The sequence below is a fragment of the Anopheles cruzii genome, chromosome 3 (assembly GCF_943734635.1).
Source record: "Anopheles cruzii chromosome 3, idAnoCruzAS_RS32_06, whole genome shotgun sequence".
Taxonomy (NCBI): domain Eukaryota; kingdom Metazoa; phylum Arthropoda; class Insecta; order Diptera; family Culicidae; genus Anopheles; species Anopheles cruzii.
In genome coordinates, this window is record NC_069145.1 from 12,442,810 (window position 1) to 12,466,106 (window position 23,297).

Genomic DNA, 23,297 nt, shown 5'->3' on the forward strand with positions numbered 1-23,297 from the left:
CCACTCGAGGCCGTCTCCCACTCACTCTGTGCGTCTTCTGCGTTTGCGTTACGACTTGATTAGGTTTGCGTGGCCGTGGAGCCCTCGGGGAGGCGCCGTTTTCCGGGCGTTTGGGTTGTGCACGTCTAAAATCACGTCCGACCGACGTCGGCAAACAACCCAACATCGGCATTCCGAGCGCCGCCTGGCGGTGGTGAAAAGAGTGAAAGTGATTTATATCGATCAAAAAGACCACCACGACGGACGAGGACGGGGGGTGGGGGGGGGGGGGGGGGGCCACGCTCGACCACACCCGACCGAGCCTGACTGATGTCTTCCCTTGTCACGGACGGCCACCCGCAGTCCCCTTTTACGGTCATCCGTCGGCTTCCGTTTTCCGGTTCCACTTACGGAATTTCAACGGCACCGGCTTCCGGCCACAGCCCGACCGACCGACCGGCGGTTGGTCATTAAACGATCGTCTTATCTCCCGAAAGATTCATTCCGTATTCAACATTTAATTAACAACATCATCACGTTCCATAAGTTTCTCTATTATCCTGGCGGCCGGGCGGCGGAAGGGCGAAACAATTTGCGCCCCATCGCAAGGAGCGAACGCCACAGGGCGCCTCTTATGACGGAAACGATGGTGCCGCCCGACCCCACGGTCCGGTCGTCGTCGTCGTCCCGAGCACCTAAGATCCTTTCTGCTGTCAGCACACAATTCCGAGCGATTATGTTCCGGGCGAGTCAGCAGCAGCAGCCCGCACCCAACGTGACCGTGCCGCGCGTGGTAATGTCAAGGCTATTTCTATTTGTACGCTTCATTTATGGTCAAACCACAACCCCACCCCCGGCACAACCCCGGCCGAATTCCGGCCTGCCCGAGGCTTTTATCCCATCGAAATTGGACGAAGGACACTATCGATTCCTCCACACACTACTCTCCCCGGACCGAACGGGCCAAAAATTATTTGCCAAACGGGTGGCTGCGGAGGCGGTGGTCGGTGAAGGAAGTGTCCTTTCGAGAAATCACTTCCAGGACCACCAGCGGACTGCGGAGGGTCGCCTCCGGGCCGGGTGAATAAATAGGCAGCGGGTACATGGGGAAGGCGGATCGGAATGATTATGTTTGCATCGCCCGGCGGGACGTGATCATAAAAAGGCGGACACACGCGGGGAAGCCGACAAAAGACGATGACGACCACAATGAGGAACGTTCTGCCGCCGCCGTGACAGGCCACACACACACAATATAGGGGAGGACAATGAATTTTCGTGCATTTATTTCTCTATCTCGGTCCCGTTCGGTTTCGGGTGGCTCCGGGGGGAGGGGGCGACCATATCACTGCGTCTCACTTACCATTCGATTTTATGACACTAATTTCGTTGGGGTTAATATGTTGTGCAACGTTTCGCTTTTTCGTGCCCCGCGGTCGGAGCCACGCCACGGTAACCACCCCGACCGAGCGCACGATCAATAAAGAGATTAGTTTGCCCCACCGAGAAGGTCCTCGGCGGCGGAGCTCGATTTCAATCGACGATACGAACACAAGGGAGCCCGGCTCATTGTGCCCCTCGAGTGCACGATGTCCGCCTGTTTCATTTTTGGTTTGTGCCCTTTCCGTTACTGTAACTGTTTCCGATTATTCGACGGTGGATTGTAGCTTATCACAATTGCCACGACTGCAGAACGTCGATCCCTCGGGTTCTAAGAAACCAATTTCTATTTAGCAAACTATATTTTAGCATCACTAACCTTGAAAGAAAAGGCACTGTAATAGTAGATTTGATTATAATATGATTGAAAAAAGTAATTTAACAACCACTTTTTGCTTGGTACAGCGATCCTTTCCTTTATCTATTTATTAAGATACATTTAATTAACACGGAAGGGACTGTAGACCTGACTATTCGGTAGACGTATCCAAACGTTCTAGCGTGGTCATGCCATGACCCGCCCATCGGAGACTGGCGAGACGTATACGCTGCTCGATTATCGGCATCATCGTACAGAGGACAAAAATCATTCTTTAAAGAGTCCACGTCTTACAGGCGTTATGTGAGCCCTCTGGAGTTTAAATGCCCTTTGAGCCCTCTGGAGTGAGCAAATAGCTTCTTGGTGTTTTTTTAGCTTCTGATTAGCGCAACTGGAAATTCGCCAATCTATTGCTGTTTGAAAAGATCCAATGTCCAAAAACTTCAATAAATCCAACATCAAAACAGCCACATAGAGCGATCGGATAATGATAATGCTAAACGGAAAATAAGGGCACGAAAACTCCAACGGGGCCGCGCTGTAACAATAACCACTACAACGCAACCACCCAAACCTCATAAAGTCGAGAGCCGCAAACGTCAGAAACGCTTTTGGGGCGTCAATTTCCGTCACTACCAACCCTAATGCGTGGAGCGACGACTTCGGTTTCTTCATCCTTGAGATTAATAACCCGTAAAACCGAGAGCCGGGAGGAAGGACGTACGGGCTGATGGGGAGGTGCTGGGTTGTGTGTGTGGCCGGAACATCGTCAAATCTTTGACATCCGCCGCCACCCAGCGAAGCCGGTCCTGGGCTCGGGGTAATAGAATTTGATGGGTATCGTTTCTTGCGCTCACCAAACAAAAACCCGGCCGCGCTTGGCGGGCTTTTAAAGCAGTTTCTCGCTCCATTATCCTGGCACAGGATCCGTGGCCACATTTACAGTGTGTTGCGTACGTTAGCAGCAACAGACCGCGCCCGGCGACCATCCCGGTATCGCGTGTGTGTAATCGAGCATGTTCGAGCAACCCCCACTAAGCAGTGGAGCAAAAACACTAAACCGCTTCTTGTTCCCTCTCGCCCTCTGCCTGCGGGTGGTCGGTGGTGGGCCGGCACGCGGCCCCCAGCGCCACCCAGCAGCAGCAGCAGCAGCATAAACCAAATTGCTAGCATAATTATAATCGTATAACCACATTTTAATATAATCATCCTATTTAATTTCACTCAACCGGTTTCGGTGGCCCCGCTCTCCCTGTACGTGTGTGTGTGTGGGATGGATTGGTGGCACACCCAAACAACCACCCGGTGGCCCCGGGTGGCCGCGGCACCATTATCGTTTGGGGCCGAGCGCATACACGCAAAACACCACAACAACAGGCACAGGCGGATGGGGTCCCCCGCCGTAACTAGCGATCAGTGAAACTCGTTCAACAATTCCACTTCCGGCGCAGCGAGAGAGAGAGAGAACTAGGAGAGTTCCCCCATTCTCGCTCTCTCTCTCTCTCACACGGAACATTTTTGCTCGGAACAATCAGCAGAAGGTGAAAAGTTTGTTTCGCCTCTTTGCTTGCAACCCGAACGACCGACCACGTACCGGCCAGAAAGGATACACACCCGGTGGCCATGTTTTAGCGGGCGGTGGCCGTTAGAAGGGGCCGGCGCGTGTGTGTGTGTGTGTGCAGCAGCAAATTGAGTGAGTTAGCAGCAAACACGAACGGTTAGTGTTTTGTTGGCGGCTCCGGCGGTGGCGCGCCTTTGGTAGTAATGTGTTGGTGGTTTTTGGGCCTTCAGTGCGCCGGTATTGAACTGGTTGGCCCCTTAATCCACCCGCGGGACTCGATTGTTAGGTGGGTTGCCGTTTTTGATTGGTTTATTGTACCGTTTGATTTGTTTATTCTATTTACGGTAAGGGTTTGCTCCAGTTTTTTTTAGTTCGGTTTGTTTACTTTATTATAGTATCAGTTTGTTTACGAGTTTTTAGCTTTTATTGGTGAAAGATTTTTATTTTTTTTGAATTCGAAAATCTTTTCTCTTCTGTTTCCGTTTTCACCAAAAGAGTCTTCGAGTTGTGGTTGTCTGTTAGGTATTTTTTTCTTTTATTTTCAAGTAATTGTTGCTCCGTGCATTTGCACTTCAATCGGACCTAAGCATTATCCAACAATCGAGAATGCCAAAACTAAACAAGAAACACGAACGTTTAACGGGAATTTCATACAAATGTCCCCAGAGTGCCGCGTACCCAGGGTTGGTGTCGCTCACAAAAACCCCCCTCTCGAAAATGTCCTTCCGCCGAGCCGAGGCGGGGAGTTGTTTACCTTTGTTGGCGGCCGTCCTGACCATCCGCCCCGGGAGTGACTAAACTTTGGCTTCCGCCTCGCTTTGTGTGGCCTTCCTCTTCCGTTGCATAAGCATCATCGCGCAATCATCAGCACACACACACACACAAAGAGCAAGCAATTCAATTTTCACAATACACCAGCGCTAGAAAAAAAAACACACAACCGAATGGACCGAAAGGATTCGGCCACCACCCGGAACGTGGAGCGAGTTTTGTAAAGCCACAATCAAAAGCATTATAAAACAGCCAACATTCCGACCCAACAAGGCACGAAAGGATGGTGGTCCGTGCGGCATCGGCGGTTCCTGGGGAGTGAAATTGTTTGCCAACTAAAGCGACCGTTGCACACCTAAAGCCCTCTCGGCACACACACACAGCAGACGGCCCCCGGGGCGAAGGATAATGGGAGTTGCGAGCGTAAACGACTGCTAATATGTGTTTTCCACACCGTGTGCGGTTTTCGATTCCGCTTGCCCCGACCGGGGAGCCGGGTTTCGCCGGTCTGGAAACTCTCCAGCGTTGTGGTGTGTGCGGGCGTTCCAACCGTCCACGCTACAACAACCTGGGTGTGGGTCCTGGTGCGGTCCCTTGCTCTTTTTGCAACGACTGCGTGTGGTGCAAATGAACCCTCGGACGACCGACGGTGGTGGTGGTGAGTTGGTCAAAAAGCGGGACGGGACGTGGTTTTGTTTGAATGCCGAAAGTTTCCCTGCCGCCGAAGGCCGATGATTGTAATGGAGTTGTTCGCGCCGCCCGCGCCCGCCATCCGAGGCTTCCAGCCGGGCCATCATCGTCTTCGAATAAATTAGTTGCTTCATCAACTCTGCACTCCACACACACAGTGCACATGGATTTTGACCGCGCGCGAGTGCAAGGTGGAGTTTAAAGTGGTTCAGTCCTTTTAGTCAGCAAAAAGGGATTTGCGGTTTTTGTTTTCTCGTTTGCAATAAATTGAAATTAACCTCCAGAGCTGAACTCTATCATCTTCCAATGAAGGTCCTTTCTAAGGCAACACTTGCAACGTCAAAGGGCAAACGGTTTTTCTAAGCGTTTATAAGTTGGCAATGAATTGATCCCCGGGACAGATTGCATGTTCTTTGCAGTTTGATAAGGACACTGAAAAAACACGCATCGTTTCAGTCATTTATGGCTGATTATGCTGATTAGGCCCACTTAGGTTACACTCGGTTCCTGTTACACAAACCGAGTCGAGCTCTCTCTCTCTGTCCACCAACAGGTTGCCCTTACCGGGCGCCGGTAAGCTGGGCACCGTTTTGTACATAAAATTTTCATTAACACCGGGAGCAAAATGGCCAGGATAGCCAGTAGGGGTTACAAGTTGGTCCAATGTCTGCCCTCTAATTATTGCCATTTCCACTTGAACCGCGCGTCGCCTTGGGCCGTCATTGTTCGGTTTGGCAGGCGCATCGAACAGGTTTTCAGGATCAGTGCGCCGGGTGCCGGGATCATATTTCATTGCGCCTGTTTTTTGCGCTTGCTCGCTAAGTAGGTGTACTCTTTCGTCCTTTTGGGTCCTTTTTGCCCAGCTCTAGCTCACGATGAGGCCGTAGGCCACTTGCCGCGTGCCGCTAGCGAAGAGAAGGGTGTGTAATAATTTTCACCACCTTGCGCTGTAGAGCCCCCAAAGACGAACCAATGGAGCTCTGTTAGTGCACTGCAGTTGCTCATTCAGCGGTGCTGGGGTTTTGTTTCTTTTTTGCTGCACCAAAGTTTTATGTTGCGCCCCGCGTTCCGTTGCAATACGGCGAGAAGGGGGCTTCAGGTTTTATTGCATTGCCTGCACACAACCACTACCAATCTCTCGCTCGCTCCTTCGCTGCCGAAGGCGTTGATGCTTGGGAAAGTGGGACCTTGAGCTGGGCCACGAAACGGCACGGCAACACGGTGGCTAACGAGCGAGCCTTTTTGACGCCTCAATGGCCACCGGGCTCATTTTATTTCACTAATTCGCTGCGACGAATTCGTGGAGCGAATGAAATAGAGTGATTACAATTTTAGTAAGTGAAAATTACTTACTAAATCAGTGACAAGATTAGTATCCCAACTGGAATACCTTCCTAAGGTGACAAATGGATGACAGTTACGCTCAAAAGTTGATGAGAATAAGATGTACTCTCAACACTAGTAGCAGGCCATGCTCACTATGGATAGTCACTTCACTTGAAAAGGGGAAGCATTAATTTTTAGGTTAAGTTCAATCTGATTTCGAAACAAACAGTAACTATACACAGTAAAAAGTAGTAAACCAAAGAATCATGACCACAAACTGCGCTGCTGTGAAGGGACAAAAACGTGACAGTGATGTGTTTCCCTCCAGCTCCCGGAGTCTCCGGTTGACCACAATCAAATCAATATATCATAACCTCAAAACAATGTTCGAATGTGCTGAAATGTAATCCGTTTGAAATGCACCCGACGAAACAGACCCCGGTGCACACTGTCACGCGCGCCCCGGCGGCGGTAGATGATGATTAAAAACCGCATCCAGTTCCGAGGCGGAACCGTTCGCCCACCGCAACCTCAGCATTAGTCATCCGCAGTAGCACGGCAACACGGCAACTATCATCAACCCCCTGGTCACCGGTGGCCATTAGTGCAAATTGAAACCTCCAATTCTCTCCAGGCTCCCCACCACGAGATTTGGTTCCAATCAGAGGCAAACCACAGAAACCACCGCGGTCCCGTCAACCGCGTGCTCGGATCAGTTGAAATGCATCTCCTGTGGTCCGTGAGCATTGGGAGCCCCCCGTTTTCAATCATAATCAAATGGCGCGACACAAGTGGCACCCAACACTCGCTCACGGACATCGGACGGGGCCGCGGTTAAACCCATTGGTTTGCTATCGATTACTGTGCCCGGTTGAAAAAAAGAAATACAATTCTGTAATTAATATTCATTGGAACTGGGTGGACCATTTTTTTTTTCATCGGTGCGGTTTAACAACAGGCGCAAAAAAAAACAACAATCTACATGTTAATCGACCGCCACCGGAGATAAAAGGGCCACCTGCGGGGGAGTGTGGCGCAAATGGGAGCGGCGCTTCCGAGTTTGTTTGACGTGACGTGTGGGCGCGGCCAGTTGTATTTCCGTTAAATGTTGGGCACCGGGAAAAGCGCGCTTATTAATGTTTAATCTGGCGCCGTGAGTGGTTTTTATTCTGCGTCCTTTTTTTCTGTTGCTCTGTCTCTCGCAAATCGACGGATAATTTATGGCCGTTGATCACGTTCCACGCGAGTGGCTCTGAAAATGAAATGTGTAATTTAACCAGATTTTACTGCCCGACGTTCCACTCCGTTTTGCAGTGGCACCACTCGGTTGTTAATGATGATTTACGATGTTAACTTCCGTTTTTGTTTGGGTTTCACTGTTTTTACATGCCACTCATATGACACACGGCAAAAACAAATGAATATCATTTTCTCGATCCCGCCCGGCCTTCGGATCGTTCGCGGTGTGTGTGTGTGTGTGCAGGCCAGATTGTGTCAGTTTTCCGCGGCCCCATTGGCCCCCTTTTAATGCGCCCGGCCGTAACAATTATGACAGTTTAATTAAATCATTCAAAAAGGAGCCATAATTACGACGTACGTATCTGTTGCATGGCACCATTCCGCGAACGTATCACCATTATCACAATGTTTGTTGCATGATCTGTGTGTGTGTGTGTGTGTGTGTGTGTGTGTGTGTGTGCTGTGTTGTTTCCACACGCGTGAGCTCAAACATTGCATGACATTCAATGGACCATCGGACCACTTACCGTAGCCCTTACATCCCTCGCCACACAAAATCACCCACAATCGCTTGATTTTTATGTTTCCGTTTTTGTTTAATCATAACACCTGTCGTCGTCACATGCTTCTCGAGCTCGTTACTAAATGTTGTCATGTCCATCAGCGCGCATCATCAGCAACGCATCCCCCCAGCGCCACCGCCGTCGCCACCGACGGCTTCGCGTTCTCCGTGGACTCGTTCGAGTTTAACTAACTTTCACTTTCTTCTCGTTTCTCGTTCCCACACACACGTTCATGATCGGTTCCCGCCCCACCCACTCCCACTCCGGGCTACTTCGCTTCCGGGTTCGTGTCCTTCGCGTACTCCAACTTGCAGCAACAGATTCACGCGCAGCAGATACCCGGTGGACCGCCGCAACCGATACCGGCGCTGGGTGCGCTGGCCGGCCCACTGACGGCGTTCGGTGGCCCGATGGGGCTGCCGCACGGTGCCCCGCAGAGCCTGCTGAAGGCACCGCCCGACTTACACCGCGAGGACCTGAAAGTGCCCCTCGGCGGACCCTCGGCTGAGGAGCGAATGGTACGTACGTTGGTGGTGCCAAAAGTCATCCTGAAATGGTGTCATTTAGGGCTTCTAGAACAATTATACTGAAAACTACCATTAGATCAGATAAACTCTGCACAACTATGACTGCAATCTAATGCAATCCTCGATTTTCAATTTTAGCGCAACTCCGTATCACCTGCCGATCGGGAAAAGTATCGACCACGATCCCCGCTAGAGCTGGATGGTGAAACGAAGCGACGGAAAGAGGAAAAACTGAACCACGTAAGTCAAACGGTCGATCGATCGGTTGATCGATTGGTCGATCGGTCGAAGGCCGGTAAAATGACCCATGCCCGAAAGAGTCCCCCCATTTCGAGTTCGGATCGTGTGCTTGTGTTTTGCTAGTGGCACCACTCTAGTTCTTCACTATCTTCGTGCGTGATGTATTCACATGTTTCGTTCCTTTGGTTGATCACTTTAAAAAACGGGCGAATCTCGAGATCGAGAGCTGATCACAGTCACAAACCAACCGGCCGTTGACCAGTTGTTTTATTATGATAGTGTACAGTACGTCAAGTAAACAAACCCAGGACGTCTACGGGCTCCGGATGTTACTGTTTCGTTTTTTGTTCTTAGAAGCTGTTACCGTAAGATGCTATGTTTGACCGGAACCGATTTGATCCGAAAGGAAGTTATAATTTATCACCTCTTTGCACCTTGCGGCGAATGTTGAATCGTGTTCCTGTGCGTGCGTGTGTGTGTGTGTTTCTCGGTCCTCACATCACCTATTGTTTTTTCCTACACACACTCTCTCTCTCTCTCTATCTCTCTCTGTCTCTCTGTCTACCCCTTCTGTCTGTTCGTCCCGTATTGAAAGTTGGCCTATTGTTTTGCAGGAAAGTGATGGTGAGAAAAGTGATCAGGATTTAGTGGTGGACGTCGCGAACGAAACGGTAAGGGTCCTGCGTGTGCGTGTGTGTGAGCACAAGCCAAAGCAACCGCAAAAACAGAAACCGAACCACAATTGGCTAGTTGACATTGAGCAAAACCGCAAGTTGCGCTGCCGTATCCGTATCTGTATCTCTCGCATAAGATGTCGAACCCGTTGTACACACACACTCTCTCTCTCTCACCACATTCAAAGTAGAGCGATTGGTTGAACAGAACAGAAAGCAAATGGTCCTGGTTGCTCGACTTTCTCCCTGTCACCATCACTATCACCTGTACGCGGGGAACCGCCATTAGTAGTCGTTACCACCCTGTCTGTCGCACCCGGTGCGCCGAGTACTGAGTACGATCCTTAGTTTTGTGCTGTGTTTCCGTTTCCGGCTTGGTGTTTTGTTTTTCCATTCTCTCCCTTTCATGATCATTACCCCGCCATCCCTTAGTGCGTTATGGTTTGTTATCACTTCGTTACTTCACTTTAGATTTTAATAATTTGTCGTTTATTTGTGACATAGTTTAGTTTCCCTAACTGTTGTGTTGCGTATTTAAGCGTTTGTATGGTAAGGCGTCAGGTCGGGATATTGAGTTGTGTATTAACTTCGCTAAATGCTAATCTCTCCGTAGACTAGGTTTGTAAATCTGCTATCAAGACCGCGATTCGTACCGTGTACCGGCCATTGCTTTGGTCCCATTGTTGCCCGTAGACGTTCGTTGTTGTTGTTGATGTCCGTGTACACGCGGGTTTCGTTGGGTTGTGCGGGGTGTTGTTTCGTTTACTTCCCTAGATAGTACGTGTGAATGAGCCTCTACATGTGTGTGTGTGCGTGTGTGACCCTTACGATCGTTGTACTTATTTGTTGAATAATTAGACAACATTTCTTCTACTTCAAGGCAGTGATGACTTACCGCTACGGTTTCTCTTCGCAGGGTTCACCTTCTCCGCGCCCAAACGGTGACCATCAGTCGGAGCGTGGCGACCGGGACAGTATTGGGCTGAACGGTAGCGATAAGGCGGGTTCGAGCAGTTTAAAAGGTGCCAACGATCGGCCCCCCTCGCGGTCGGGCTCGAGCTCGTCCCGATCAACCCCCAGTTTAAAAACGAAAGATGTAAGTCACTGGCCTTGATAGATTCCAGCAACAGGGTGGCCTTCCTAATCGTGTGATGTTCTCTTTCTCTCTGTCTCGTAGCTCGATAAACCTGGAACGCCAGGTGCGAAAGCCCGCGTCCCAACGCCCAACTCGTCCACGCCCGGTGTCCCGAAAGCCGTAGTACCTCCAACAGCCGCCGGCTATCCTCCCTCGCCATATCAACGCCCGTCGGATCCGTATGCCCGGCCACCGCCGGACCCGTACGGCCGACCTCCGATGCCCTTCGATCCGCACGGCCACGTTCGCACCAACGGTATCGCGCTACCCGTTTCGAGCGGTAAACCGTGAGTATAGGGTCACCAAGCATGTGACTTCTACGCGCCCGGCTTCGGCTTCCCGTCCGTCTCTGACTAAAGGTGGAACCCTCTTTGCAGTGCCTATTCGTACCACATGAACGGTGAAGGTGCTCCCCAACCGGTGCCGTTTCCTGCCGACGCACTAACCGGACCCGGAATCCCGCGACACGCCCGCCAGATCAACACACTGTCCCACGGTGAGGTCGTCTGCGCGGTGACCATCTCGAACCCGACCAAATACGTGTACACGGGCGGCAAGGGCTGCGTGAAGGTGTGGGACATCTCACAGCCCGGCAACAAGAGCCCCGTCAGCCAGCTGGACTGTCTGGTGAGTGTAACTTCGAACCCCAAACCCCCGCCAGTGTCTCCTAGTCAGAGAGTGTCCCTTTAATGGCCTCCATGGCGTTGGCCTCCTGTGGTTATGATTCGCAGCAGCGAGACAATTACATTCGCTCGGTGAAGCTGCTCCCCGATGGCCGGACACTCATCGTCGGTGGCGAAGCGTCCAACCTGTCGATCTGGGATCTGGCAAGTCCGACGCCACGGATAAAGGCCGAACTAACGTCGGCCGCACCGGCCTGCTACGCGCTCGCGATCAGTCCCGACTCGAAGGTGTGCTTCTCGTGCTGTAGCGACGGACACATTGCCGTGTGGGATCTGCACAACCAGACGCTGGTCCGGCAGTTCCAGGGCCACACGGACGGTGCGTCGTGCATCGACATCTGCCCGGACGGATCGCGGCTGTGGACCGGTGGGCTCGACAACACCGTCCGATCGTGGGACCTACGGGAGGGCCGCCAGCTGCAGCAACACGACTTTAGCTCACAAATTTTCTCCCTCGGCTACTGTCCAACGGGTAAGCAGCACCGAGACCGTGTTTGGCCGTCGTCAGGCGGCGCTCTAACTAACTGGCCGCCCTTCCTCCTCGCAGGTGATTGGCTCGCGGTGGGAATGGAAAACTCGCACGTCGAGGTACTGCACGCCACGAAGCAGGACAAATATCAGCTGCATTTGCATGAAAGTTGCGTCCTTTCGCTACGGTTTGCCGCCTGCGGCAAATGGTTCGTTTCGACCGGCAAGGATAACCTACTGAACGCCTGGCGTACACCGTACGGAGCCAGCATATTCCAGGTAAGTCCATCACCATCATCATTGTGTTCGCAGGCGATGGTTAAGGATGATCATCCTATTGTTTTTTTTTTCTTCGAACTCATTCTCGCGCAAACAGTCAAAGGAAACCTCGTCAGTACTTAGTTGTGATATTTCGACCGATGATAAGTACATCGTTACCGGCTCGGGTGATAAGAAGGCAACGGTGTACGAGGTGATGTACTAAATACCCAGAGGCACTCCGGGGAGAGTGGTGGATCCTCGGTACACCAGCAGTTCGTTGTTGAAGTCACTTCTTGCTGAAAAAGGAACCCGGCACCGGCGACTCAGTGAACCGATTTCAGCATCAGTTTCGTTCAGATAAAAATGGGAAAACAAATGAAAAATCAACACACAAAGAAGAACCAACAGAGGTAACGAAAAAGAAAACAAACACACATAAAGTGACCTAAAGCTATCTAGGCCGTAGGTAACAAATAATGCATATTGCAACCCGAAAACGTATGTTGGTAAAGTGGTTGATGCAGTTGACAACGACGACGCGGAATTCACGAGAAGTCGAAACTCAACGGCGCGATGTAAAATAGATGGATGCCCCGCGGGGGGCGTACCGCAAAAAAGGAAGGCTAAACGGCGAGTACCGCGTTTCAGTTAAATATTTGTTTTCTAGATTTCTAAACAAAAAGTGGTGGATTATGAGGTGCCGCACGAGTATCGTGCCGTCGTGCGAGCAGCGAACGAGGGACAAACACAAACTAAGCATTAAGTAAAGTTAAGCAAACGGGAGCAGAGTGTCGACGGTAGCAAAAAATCTAAAAACCTGAAGCACACACACAACAGCAGTGGCAGGAAGCACAAACTGTTGAAACTGTGACGATGTTGAAAGTGACTTAGTGTAAAAACCGTTCAATGTAATTCGTACGATGAAATGCAGGCTAATCGAAACCAAAACTGGCAGCAAAAACGAAAGCAAACTCTCCGGTGTACGGAGAGTTTAGTTTGCTGCTGAGAATTGATTCATGTCCCCCTTCGCTGAGCTGCTAAAATCTACCAAGCGGATCTTCAATGCGGAAACCAATTCTACGTTACCCTGAAGGAGTACAGTAAATACGCAGATGGTCAATAAATGACATCCCTCTGTGGCCGGGATGCAAAGTGTCGCTTGAAACAGTTGTATAAATAACTAAGCAAAACAATGTAAATGTAAAATGACGTTGCACATAGCGAAAGAAATCAGTTGCTTAGTAGAGAACGAAGAGAACACAGAAAGAGGAAGGGAAGTGAAAAGAGAAAGAAAAAAGGGCGAGCGAGAGAAACATAAATTAAACCTATAACACTTACTTACTGTGTGTGTACAGTATTGATCCCCTTCGAGGCATTTCTGAGCGGTTTCAAACGGTAAAAACGGACGGGGAACTTCAAATGCACCTAAATTAGAGCCAACGCGGGAAAACAGGATATCGAAACAACCGAACACTTAATCAAAGCATCAACGCAAACCGAGCAAAGTGCGGGAGGGCGAAACATATGAAACCGCCAAATTCGTGTAATTAAGGCAGAAGGCGCCCGATCTATGCGCAGCACCTAAACTTCACATCGTGTTAGTTTATGCGTGTGTTTAGTTGTAAAACAAAAGATGAATAAAGAAGCATGGCAAGGATGGCAGACTTGTGGAGCAAATTCCCAACCGGAATCGCCTAATATAAAAACTTCTGCTGTGCGCAAACAAAACGCAATAGAAACGATGCACCGTGGCACGACGTGTGGTACCGCCTGGAGAACCAAGCTAGGGTCGCGTGCAAGACAGAAGAAATGCGTTTCGAATTTTGCCACCGCGGAAGGAATGCCGTGAGGACAGCGTTGGAGTTGGAAAGAAAAGTGGACGGACGGATGCTGCAAGAAATTGCCAAACACACAATTGGCTTTCCTCTATAACTGCTGATTCAATCTTGCTCCATCTACACAGCGACGCGGACGGCCGTTGGACAGAAACACAGGAGTACGCAGTCAATCACACAGATTGATGAACATATTGGTCAAATTCCTCAGCTTTAAGCCCTTTCCATGTATCAATTATTACACAAAGATATTTTATACCAAGAAGCATCAGTTTTTACTAACAAAATCAAACTCTCCCAGCACAGCGTAAAGTTAACCCAATTTCCTCAACAACAAACAGAAATAGTTCGCACGTCGACGGAGTCGTTGTGGGAATTCGTTGTGAAATCAAACAAATTCAAGCGCCTCGGTGTTGGCTACGTTTACTACGCTGCTGATAGTAAAAGTTATTATAAAGATATGATCCCCATCAGCATCGACGACAGATCGGCATTACAAGAATTAGTTCATTTGTCGAAGGCCGCGGGGGGGTCCGGTGGCCTCGCCCAACTTCAGATAATCTTCTACGGCGAATAGGATAGCAACATGATGATGAAGTTCAGAGAAGCGCATTGTGAAAGCAAAAAGAGAAGTTCAAAGTGAAAATCGTAATAGATATTTTTAGAAATGGACAATGAAACCCAACGGCCGTTTGCTTATTTCTTAGATTACTTCTTAGTTTGGTTGCTTTCGTCAGCACACAAGTAAGTATACCGCTCTGATAAGCGTGTTATATGCATTATGGCCTTTCTGCTTCAGCCTTGGAGTAACCACGTAATTTGGGAATTAATTTCTGGAACTCTTCGGTTTTTCTTCTTTAATTTTATTCCTTTTTGTCACGACAAATAGTTCAGTTGATATGAAACAGATCAACATCGAGCGCTGTGCTGAGGCGCTAAACGGACGGGATAATCGCTCGGGGTGAAAAGGCAAATGGCAACAGGTTCCCAGGGGACTAGTCATCAGTGATGACCACGACGCCGCACGAGAGATACGGCAGGGGACATCTGGTTTTTGTGCTGCCTCTGTTGGCGTTCATTCGTCAAACACACGCATCAACCATTTCATCGGTCCCATCGGTAGCTGATTGATGAGTAGGGGCCAAACAAAACCAGTAAACTCTTTTCCGAGCCTGCTCTGGGTGTGCGATAAAACAACAATCAAGTGTTGCTAGTAGGCAACAGCGGCCAAGATTAACGGATCTAGTTGGGTTGGGAGATAAATGGAGGATCGATCGGTCGAAGCGTCCCGAAGCCTCGAAGGATGCCGGTCGTCATCTGACACTAATGTGCCGCTGTGCAGCGTTGATCGAGGGCGCTTCGGCGGTATCTGCACCAGACTTCTCTGCCGTGCTGGACAGTGTTTTGCGATCTCCAGCCTACAACGGACAATGGTGTCACATCAGTACTGCTCATTCAGACTGACGCCAGCGTGTTATCAGGTTTATCTACCGAAAGGAGAGAAAACCCCGCCGGGAAGCGATCGCTATGGGGAGAGTATCAGCTTTCGCGGCCATCGAATACACGCCGATTTGCGTTTGTCGACGATGGCTTCATTCTAGAACCGTTAGTTAGCCTCGGTGATCGGTAGCAGCAGGTTCGTAAAAAACCAGCCCGGAAGAATGGCCGTTGATCACTCGTCGGAAGATTTTCTTGCGAATGGATTCTACCATCTCTACACTGAGCTGCAGCAGGACGATGCATACCTGGCGTACGAAATGGCCGAACTTTGCGTACCGTGTGCGGAATCTACTGTCGGTCCGGACGTGAGCGCGGCACCTAGCGTCGAGGTTCATCCACCGAGCTCCACCGAACTGCTCCAGATTCTCGACGATGTGGTTGATCTTCAGCTGGAACTGAACGTAGAAAACTTCATCCTTGAGTACAACTGTGTGGATTTTAGTCAACTGTGGGAAAACGAGCTGCAACTACCGGAAAAGACGTACCTTTGTGATGAGTCGTGCGATGCCTTCATTCGACAACCGAAACCGTTCGAAAGCGATACTGTATCCCATCGACTGCTGCCGGCTTCTAAACGACGCTCGGCAGCAGGAACCGTCAGAAAGCAAAGTGAAAACGATCCCGACTCCATCGGTACGTTTGTGTGTCCGTTCGAAACGTGCCGCAAAGTGTACGCGAAGCCAGTCCACCTGAAGGCGCACTTACGCCGCCATGTCGGTGATAAGCCGTATCACTGCAAGTGGCCCGGATGCCAGTGGCGTTTTTCGCGGTCGGATGAGCTTTCGCGGCACTTCCGATCGCACTCCGGTGTGAAACCGTACCGCTGTGAGTACTGTCCCAAGTGCTTCTCGCGATCGGACCATCTGGCAAAGCACAGGAAAGTGCACGAGCGGAAACTTGCCGCGGGAAGCGGAAAACCAAAGGGCATGGTGGGTTCATGGACGGGAACTGTGCCGATGAGGGGACGACCTGGACGAAAGCCAAAGCAAACGGGAAAAGTGTCAGCGAAATGAAAAAGAAGATGGAAGCTTCATGGTGCGAAGTAAAATTATTTAACTCCCAATAAACATGATTGTTTGAATGCAATATTTAATATCACAAATTTATTCCTCTTTCAATTCCAACCATCAGTTTCAAATCGTTTGAATGTGAATCGGCACCAAACATCCCGTAGCACCCTGTGACGTTACGCGTTACGGTAACGTTACTCTGCTGTCACAACAAATATTCGCTTGGCAATCAGAGTAACGCGGGTCTGCGTCCGCAAATACGCCCAATTCCAGTGTTTATCGTTGTTTGATATTGTAAAAAACCCCAATCAAAATGCCCGAAGCTAGCACAGCAATGTTCGAAAAGGATAATTTCAATGCCGAGAAATGTAAGTCAAGTAAACTTAATCATTTGCTGTTTAGAGTGTCGACGTGCCCGACATTGATCGCTGTCCGGTTTGTTTTCGCAGACGTGAAAAATCTCGTGCAGGATTGTGTCGGAGGTCCGGAACTGCTGCAAACGAAACAGAAAATTCACGGTCTGAGCGAAACCGTGTCGTCAACGTTGAAAAAGCATGTTTACGAAAACTATATGCAGTTCATCGAAACGGCCAAGGAGATCTCGCGTGAGTAATCTTTCGGCGCAACCAAACTCTTGCAACCGACCGGCATCGATTGGAGGTTCTTGCTCAATTTCCAGATCTCGAGTCGGAAATGTATCAACTTTCACACATCCTAATCGAGCAGCGCAATTTATTGACGACGCTGCGCGATGAATCACTCTTGGATGAGCAGAAAAACATCATCGAAGAGCAAAGTTTGGATCCGAACGTGAACGAGGAACAACAAAACCGGAAAGCGATTCAGCTGATCAAGGAATCGTTGCTCGGGTACAAGGGTAACTTGGATGATAAATTTTTCATCCACGAGGGAGGCCTTATAGAGCTCGATTCGAACGACTATCGGCCGATCTGTCGGATCCATCTGTTCCTGTTCAACGAGGTGCTCGTGTTGGCGAAAGTGAAGCATGACAAGTGAGAAAATTTCGATGCTTTTCTGATTGTGAAGAAATTACAATCGCTCTAAACCCGCTAACCTAGGAAACTGGAGTTTGTCACCGAATACGAGACAAAAAAGATCGCCGTCATCAACATCAAGGATCTGGACGGGGTAAATAAGAACGCAATCAACGTCATCACCAGCGACCGAGCGCGGATCTTCCAGTGCATCAATTCGGCCACCAAGCAGGAGTGGATCGACAAGTTCGAGGCGGCGATCAAGTTCCACCAAGTGAAGAAACCGAAAAAAGCGCAAGCTCCACAGCCACCAACGAGCCTAAAGTTCGACATGATCCCACAGAAGTCCACCGACAGCGAACTGCTTGCTCTCAGCCCCACGGCATCGGAAGTTGGACGGGTGATCGTGGAAAATCTCCCTCCCGATTGGCTGGTGACGGCACCGGAAGAAATCCAAGCCGAAATTGCACAACGTCACTTCGAGGACAGTTTGGCGTTACTGCAAAAGTGTGAAGAGCATCTGGCCCGCGACAGTTCCTTCCACGGAGCGGCAGAGATTGGCGAAAAGGTACGGAACTTGAAGGTATCACTGGCGTCCGTTCTAATGCACGAACTGTCGAGCTCCCAGAGCCGCAGTCTACAGGCTGCCCTGCGGTCCAGCCGTCGGCCACTGAAGCTACTGGTGGAGATGGAAAAATCCCGCGAAGCGTGCACTATTCTGCTACGTGTCTGCACCACTGCAATCCGTTCGTCGCAGCGTCAAGCGCGCCGTAATAATCTGGCCGTTTCCGAGCTGTTTTTCTGCGACGTGGCACTCGTGGCGAGCGAGTTTCTGCGGGCCTTCAGTGCCAAAGCTTCCTGCACCAGTGCGCTGATCGTGTGGTGCAACATGGAACTGCAACACTTTGCCTCACAGCTCATCAAACACTATCTCACGAAGGACACCCAGCTCGAGACGGTGGCAAAGGTGGTGGAGGGCGTGCGCGAACCGTGTCTGAAGCTGCGGGAGATCGGTCTCGATCTGTCGTACCACATGGAGGGTCTGTTGCGCAGCACGCTCGAGCAGCTGCTCGATGAGGCACGCTACCGCTTGGTGGACTCGATCGGTCGCACCGAAGATCCGTGGCAGCCGTACAATCTGCAAACGAAAACCGGACTACGTACGCTGCTGAAAGAGTTCGAGCCGCTCGGGATCGACTTCCGGCTGTACGTGACGGGCGACACGTGGATCAATCTGACGCAGGCGACGGTCATTTTCTCCCGACATCTGATCCAAACGACCGAAAGTTGTGCCTTTCTTGCGAAGTACGATTCGCTGCAGCGCGACGCGGAGATGCTGATCCGTGAACTCTTCCTTTCGCAACATTCCACCAAGCCACCCAACTCGCTCAACGCCGATGTAGGTATCTAAGCGAAATGCTTAGCTGTTGCCAAATGCCCGACAATATAAGAACTTTGTTCCGTTTCTTTGCCCTGCAGATGAAGTTCGTGGCAAAGAACAAAACGTACATGGTGGAGGTGCTGCTTCCAATTGCGATGAATCGGTTCGAGCGTATTGCTGGCAAAAAGCCGGAACTGCTACTAGAGCTGCAGGCCCAACTACGGACAGTGCCTCCGAAGCCGAAACCCCGCAGTGTCTACCAAACGGATGTGCTTTAGAGGAACGACGGTGTGGCAAGCATGTTGAGTTTTAAGATTAATTTATTTATCGTTAACACAATTAACCTTAGCTATGGATCAACTGGAGCTAACAAAATGCATAATCGTTTCCCAGCGGTTCATTAATCGCCGAAGCTAATTTTTTTTCCCTCAAACTGTTTAATACCCTTCTGGGCTTGTTTCGCTGCCCACGATGGATGCAGATCGTTGGTAACCGATTGAAGCTTGGCGGAACGCATTTCACCGTTCGTTGGCGAATCCTTGGTTCGGGCGGTTTTTCGGCGTTCGGTTGAAGTTGTTTCGTCGTCATCGAAGGTAGTCTTTTTACCGGCGAACGGTTTCAGACCTTTCTGGGCCTGTTTTGCGACCCACGAGGGATGAAGGTTGGTTTCTACTTCCTTCGAGGCAGCTTGCGGTCGGCCACCGTTTGCTCCTTGATCGCCAAAGATGATCTTTTTCCCGGCAAACGGTTTGATGCCTTTCTGGGCCTGTTTTGCAGCCCACGAAGGGTGGAGATCGTTGGCGGACTTCACGATCGGTGCTGCGCTACTATCTTCATCGAAGTTTATTTTTTTCCCAGCAAACGGTTTGATGCCCTTCTGGGCCTGTTTTGCAGCCCACGAAGGATGAAGGTCACCCACTGGCGCCCCTTTCGGTTTGGCGCTTTCGTCATCAAACACCGTCTTCCGGCCGGCAAACGGTTTAATACCCTTTTGGGCCTGCTTTGCAGCCCACGATGGGTGCAGATCCTCGTTGAACTTTCCCTTCGAAGAGGTGTCTTCATCAAACACAACCTTCTTTCCCGCAAAAGGCTGTATTCCTTTCTGTTTCTGCTTCGCCAACCAAGACGGATGTAGATCCGGTTCCGCTTCAATCTTTCCTTGGTCATTTCTGTTACGTTTCGCAGGGCGAGCATCATCCGCCGTAGCAAACATTGGTTTATTGCCTGCTAGAAAATAAAATATATATAATACAATATTGTAGTCGAAATCAACGATAGTAGTCGATATCACAAAAGTACCTTTTCCCTTACCACGCTGGCCAGTCTGACTTCCATTCGAAGCGTTTGGAGGGCCGCTTTCATGGTACTTTTTCCGCTTGAACGACAATTTCCAACTTTGCTCTGCTTCTTCGACTTCGTCGCTAGACTCTTGTTCTCCTTTCTTCAGCACGGGCGCCACGGCAACATAATTGCCCCCCGATTCCGTAACAAAAAAGCTGTCCTGAACCATCGTGGAGCCATCCTCGTCCTCGTCATCTTCTTCCGGGGGTTTCAGGTTCGCGGGCGTTCCCTTTTTGTTGCGTTTCTTTTTGCTTTGTTTGGCAGGAAGCTCTGGTTTGGATTTGTCTTTCGATTTTTCAATTGGCCGTTCATCGGCAGTGTCACTCTCCTCAGTCGCTATACTGTGGTCACTTTGATCGTCTTCATCCTCATCTGTTTCGTTCTTAGCGATTGATTTCGTCTTTTCTGCCGCTTTTGATTGTTTTTGGCTTTTGGGTTTATCTACCTTCGATTGGACCTTTTTGGCTTTGGCCGTGTTAGGTTTGGGTTTCTTTTTCTTCTTTCGTGCGGTATCATCGGTCGATTCACTAGTTTTTACGCGACTTTCCTGCACCACCTTGTCTATGAGTGGATCGTTTCGTCGCAATTCGAACCGATCTACGAGCGACTTGACAGCGGAGCTGAGCTTCGTGTCCGCATGAAATCGTAGCAAAGTCCGATCGGCGATATCGGTCGACACTTTCGTTGATGGATCATTTTTCCGCACCTCGAAGCGTATAACATCCTTCACTAGTTGGTACGTGCGGACTGATCGTATGTGCTGCGAGATGGCCTCGGAAGCTTCAGCTTTCTTTGCCGCACGGCTGTTATCACTCGAGGTAGTCAATTTGTTGGACCAAAACTTTCGATCGCGCAACAGCTTGCGGACGATGTTCGTGCGGGCGGTTTTTACCAGTGCCCGTAGTTTGGCAACCTGCAAAAGGTGAAACTAGTTTAAACTTCTTCTTGGTCACCGCGAAACGGAATACTTTTACCTCCAAACGTAATTCTTTGTGGGCCATATTTAGCCGGAGAACGTGTTGCTTGGATGCAAAATGCCGCAACGCCTGTTTGTTTACATTCTGTAAAACGTGACATTTTGACAGCCGCGACAAGGATACTGCGTTACGCGTTACACGCGATCCTCTGCATCTTCTACGAAGGCTATCGAAAATACACAAAATCCGCTCGATTCTTATCCTCAAATTTGTAAAATGTTATTCGTTTGCTAAATTATTATGATTGAACCGTTGTTTTATTAATGAGTATTACTGTTTTCATTTCGGTCAACACCAGAATAGAAATGGAATTGCACTGCACGGCGAGCGTCTTTCGTGTCTAATGAGCTAGAGTAAGGCACGTCGGATTGTCTTCATATTCGCCCGTATTTTGCAGCACTCCATCCGGGGCACAGCGGAACGGATCGTTCGTTGTTTCGAGCCACTTTTGCAGTCGATCATGAAGCTGCTGGAACGTGTCTTTCATGCTGCTCTTGCCAAACAAATTCCTTGATTCCGTTGGATCCATCTTCAGATCGTACAACTCCCATTCTGGGCGCTGGTAATACGAACGAAGAGTTTTGTACCACGGCACGGGCTGCTTGGCGAGCGTCCGGTTTAGAATGTCCTGAAACGTGGGCGAAACGTAGAAATCCTGATCGATCGGGAACGGCAGCTGGTAGTTGATGTTGTGGATCAGTTTGTAGCGCTTGGTACGAATCGCACGCATCGGGTACGTCATGGTGATTTCGTGGAAGCTCTGGCTGGCGAACACGGCATCGTCCTGATTGGACGGTCCTTGCGTCGGTTCGTGGAAGAGCAGCGGCAACAAACTGCGTCCTGTTAGTGTGGCCGGTTTGGGATGCGAGATGTTGTACCACTCGAGAAACGTTGGCACCAGATCGAGATGGCTGGTCATTGAGTACGTTACTTCGTTCCGCCGAGAACCTTTTTCGGGTGATCGCATAAACATGGGTTCGGCCATACCCGGATCGTACAGATTCGTGCGGGCAGCGGGCAACGGTGGCCCATTGTCGGACGTATACACAACCAGTGTGTCTTCCTCCAGCCCGGCATCGCGCAGTTCCTTCAGCACGAGCCCAACGCCTTGATCGAGACGCGAAATGGTCGTGTATTGGGCGGCCACATCGTAGCGTGCTGGTTTGGTGTCCGGTACGTAGTACGGCAGATCGATCTGGTCCCACACGTAGTAGATCGGATGCCAGTCCGGAATCAGGCCCATACCTTCCTCACCCGAACCCCACCGCTCACAGAAGCTTCCGTACTGGGGGGTTATGTGTCCGCACCGATGGGGATCGTGGAAGGATACCATCAAAAAGAATGAATCGTTGCCCGAGGCTTTGCTTTGCTGCAGAAATTCCCTCACAAACAGCTTAATCTGGGTAATGTTGCGTCCGACCTGATTGATCGGATACTGTTCCTCGGTACGCTCGTAATCGAAGCGATACGTATCATCCGGACCGATGTGCTTCTTGCCGATCAAACCCGTCCTAATGCCATGACGCGTGAGAATCGAGGAGATGCTGTTAACTTTCGGGAGGGAGTTGAAATTATGCACCCCATTGTGCAGCCCGTACTGGCCGTTCTGATGCTCCGGCATGCCGGTCAGTATTGATGCACGGGACGGTGAACAGCTGCTAACCGAGGCGTACGCATTGTTGAAGATCAAACTTTCTTTTGCCAGCGCATCAAGGTACGGCGTCTGCACGATCCGGTTTCGGTAGCTGCCCATCTCAAAGCCCCCATCGTCAGCTGTCCAATAGAAATTAGGGAAAATCTCAAATGAATGAACCGTTTAACCACTCTTACTTGAAGATCATTACCCAAAAGTAACAACACATTTTTGGCCTCCAAAGAAACGGCAAATAAACTCAGGCCGAAGAATAAAAACGCTAGAAACGACATTGTTCACTTGGCCACGATGTTTGGGAGGTGACTAATGTTCCATTGGGTTGAAGTTGGTTTTTATGGCCGCAATCTCACGATCCCACGATCTACGCCGGGAAGTTTCACCTTTCACTTTTCCATTTTGTTTTCGTCAGTTTTTGCTTCCGAAACTAGGCTCGCCCGAAACAAAGCATCGCACAGCAGGGTTGCGTTAGCGGGGTTACCGTTTGAATATTCAAACTAGCGTAAAGGATTTTGAAAAAACGGACCATCTATCACTGAAAGCAAACCGTGGTTTTATGTGCGTTTAAGGAAAATGTGCAGATTTTTATTAAAAATAATGTACATTGTGTGGCGCAGCGGTTGAATATTATTTTCGCTGCTTCATTCACAAAGCTCCACGATCGCTTCGATGAGGCGTTACGTTCGCCTCTCGTAACGCGCTGTCCGTTTCGCCTGCGTTAAATGTCAAAA

General features: G+C 50.1%; 5 protein-coding genes across 5 annotated transcripts in view; 3 read left to right on the forward strand and 2 right to left on the reverse strand.

Moving 5' to 3' along the window:
* LOC128274639 (protein groucho) overlaps positions 1 to 12,116 on the forward strand; it is a 186,072-nt gene extending 173,956 nt beyond the window's left edge. Inside the window, exons 8-16 of the mRNA XM_053012897.1 lie at positions 8,203 to 8,406; positions 8,554 to 8,655; positions 9,270 to 9,326; positions 10,246 to 10,425; positions 10,507 to 10,751; positions 10,842 to 11,091; positions 11,196 to 11,619; positions 11,695 to 11,894; positions 11,992 to 12,116. Coding sequence (XP_052868857.1) covers positions 8,203 to 8,406; positions 8,554 to 8,655; positions 9,270 to 9,326; positions 10,246 to 10,425; positions 10,507 to 10,751; positions 10,842 to 11,091; positions 11,196 to 11,619; positions 11,695 to 11,894; positions 11,992 to 12,099 — 1,770 coding nt within the window. The 3' untranslated portion in view covers positions 12,100 to 12,116. The remainder of the gene's footprint in view (positions 1 to 8,202; positions 8,407 to 8,553; positions 8,656 to 9,269; positions 9,327 to 10,245; positions 10,426 to 10,506; positions 10,752 to 10,841; positions 11,092 to 11,195; positions 11,620 to 11,694; positions 11,895 to 11,991) is intronic.
* Positions 12,117 to 15,372: 3,256 nt separating this feature from the next.
* On the forward strand, positions 15,373 to 16,224 carry LOC128269852 (Krueppel-like factor 17). The gene has a single exon (XM_053007257.1). It carries the CDS (start codon positions 15,373 to 15,375, stop codon positions 16,222 to 16,224), a length of 852 nt encoding a protein of 283 aa, XP_052863217.1.
* Positions 16,225 to 16,534: 310 nt separating this feature from the next.
* LOC128274574 (exocyst complex component 8) lies at positions 16,535 to 19,793 on the forward strand. Its single transcript, XM_053012811.1, has 5 exons — positions 16,535 to 16,589; positions 16,671 to 16,826; positions 16,901 to 17,234; positions 17,301 to 18,615; positions 18,696 to 19,793. Exons 1-5 carry the CDS (start codon positions 16,535 to 16,537, stop codon positions 18,873 to 18,875), a joined length of 2,040 nt encoding a protein of 679 aa, XP_052868771.1. The 3' UTR covers positions 18,876 to 19,793.
* Positions 18,906 to 20,939, reverse strand: LOC128269853 (uncharacterized). Its single transcript, XM_053007258.1, has 3 exons — positions 20,913 to 20,939; positions 19,897 to 20,851; positions 18,906 to 19,821 (listed from the first exon to the last, which is right to left on the reverse strand). The coding sequence occupies exons 1-3, from the start codon at positions 20,937 to 20,939 to the stop codon at positions 18,998 to 19,000; spliced, it is 1,806 nt and encodes a 601-aa protein (XP_052863218.1). The 3' UTR covers positions 18,906 to 18,997.
* Positions 20,940 to 21,234: 295 nt separating this feature from the next.
* Positions 21,235 to 22,841, reverse strand: LOC128269854 (N-sulphoglucosamine sulphohydrolase). Its single transcript, XM_053007259.1, has 2 exons — positions 22,760 to 22,841; positions 21,235 to 22,688 (listed from the first exon to the last, which is right to left on the reverse strand). Exons 1-2 carry the CDS (start codon positions 22,839 to 22,841, stop codon positions 21,256 to 21,258), a joined length of 1,515 nt encoding a protein of 504 aa, XP_052863219.1. The 3' UTR covers positions 21,235 to 21,255.
* Positions 22,842 to 23,297: the final 456 nt, after the last annotated feature.

What these genes read in the sequence shown, in the direction of transcription:
- LOC128269854 (XM_053007259.1), bottom strand. Translation starts at nt 22,841, where the DNA reads ATGTCGTTTCTAGCGTTTTTATTCTTCGGCCTGAGTTTATTTGCCGTT. An exon ending in AAATGTGTTGTTACTTTTGG is followed by an intron (nt 22,689 to 22,759) that starts GTAATGATCTTC and finishes TCTATTGGACAG; the next exon opens with CTGACGATGGGGGCTTTGAG.
- LOC128269853 (XM_053007258.1), bottom strand. Translation starts at nt 20,939, where the DNA reads ATGGCCCACAAAGAATTACGTTTGGAG. An exon ending in ACAAAGAATTACGTTTGGAG is followed by an intron (nt 20,852 to 20,912) that starts GTAAAAGTATTC and finishes CACCTTTTGCAG; the next exon opens with GTTGCCAAACTACGGGCACT. An exon ending in CCAGCGTGGTAAGGGAAAAG is followed by an intron (nt 19,822 to 19,896) that starts GTACTTTTGTGA and finishes ATTTTCTAGCAG; the next exon opens with GCAATAAACCAATGTTTGCT.
- LOC128274574 (XM_053012811.1), top strand. Translation starts at nt 16,535, where the DNA reads ATGCCCGAAGCTAGCACAGCAATGTTCGAAAAGGATAATTTCAATGCC. An exon ending in TAATTTCAATGCCGAGAAAT is followed by an intron (nt 16,590 to 16,670) that starts GTAAGTCAAGTA and finishes TTGTTTTCGCAG; the next exon opens with ACGTGAAAAATCTCGTGCAG. An exon ending in AACGGCCAAGGAGATCTCGC is followed by an intron (nt 16,827 to 16,900) that starts GTGAGTAATCTT and finishes CTCAATTTCCAG; the next exon opens with ATCTCGAGTCGGAAATGTAT.
- LOC128269852 (XM_053007257.1), top strand. Translation starts at nt 15,373, where the DNA reads ATGGCCGTTGATCACTCGTCGGAAGATTTTCTTGCGAATGGATTCTAC.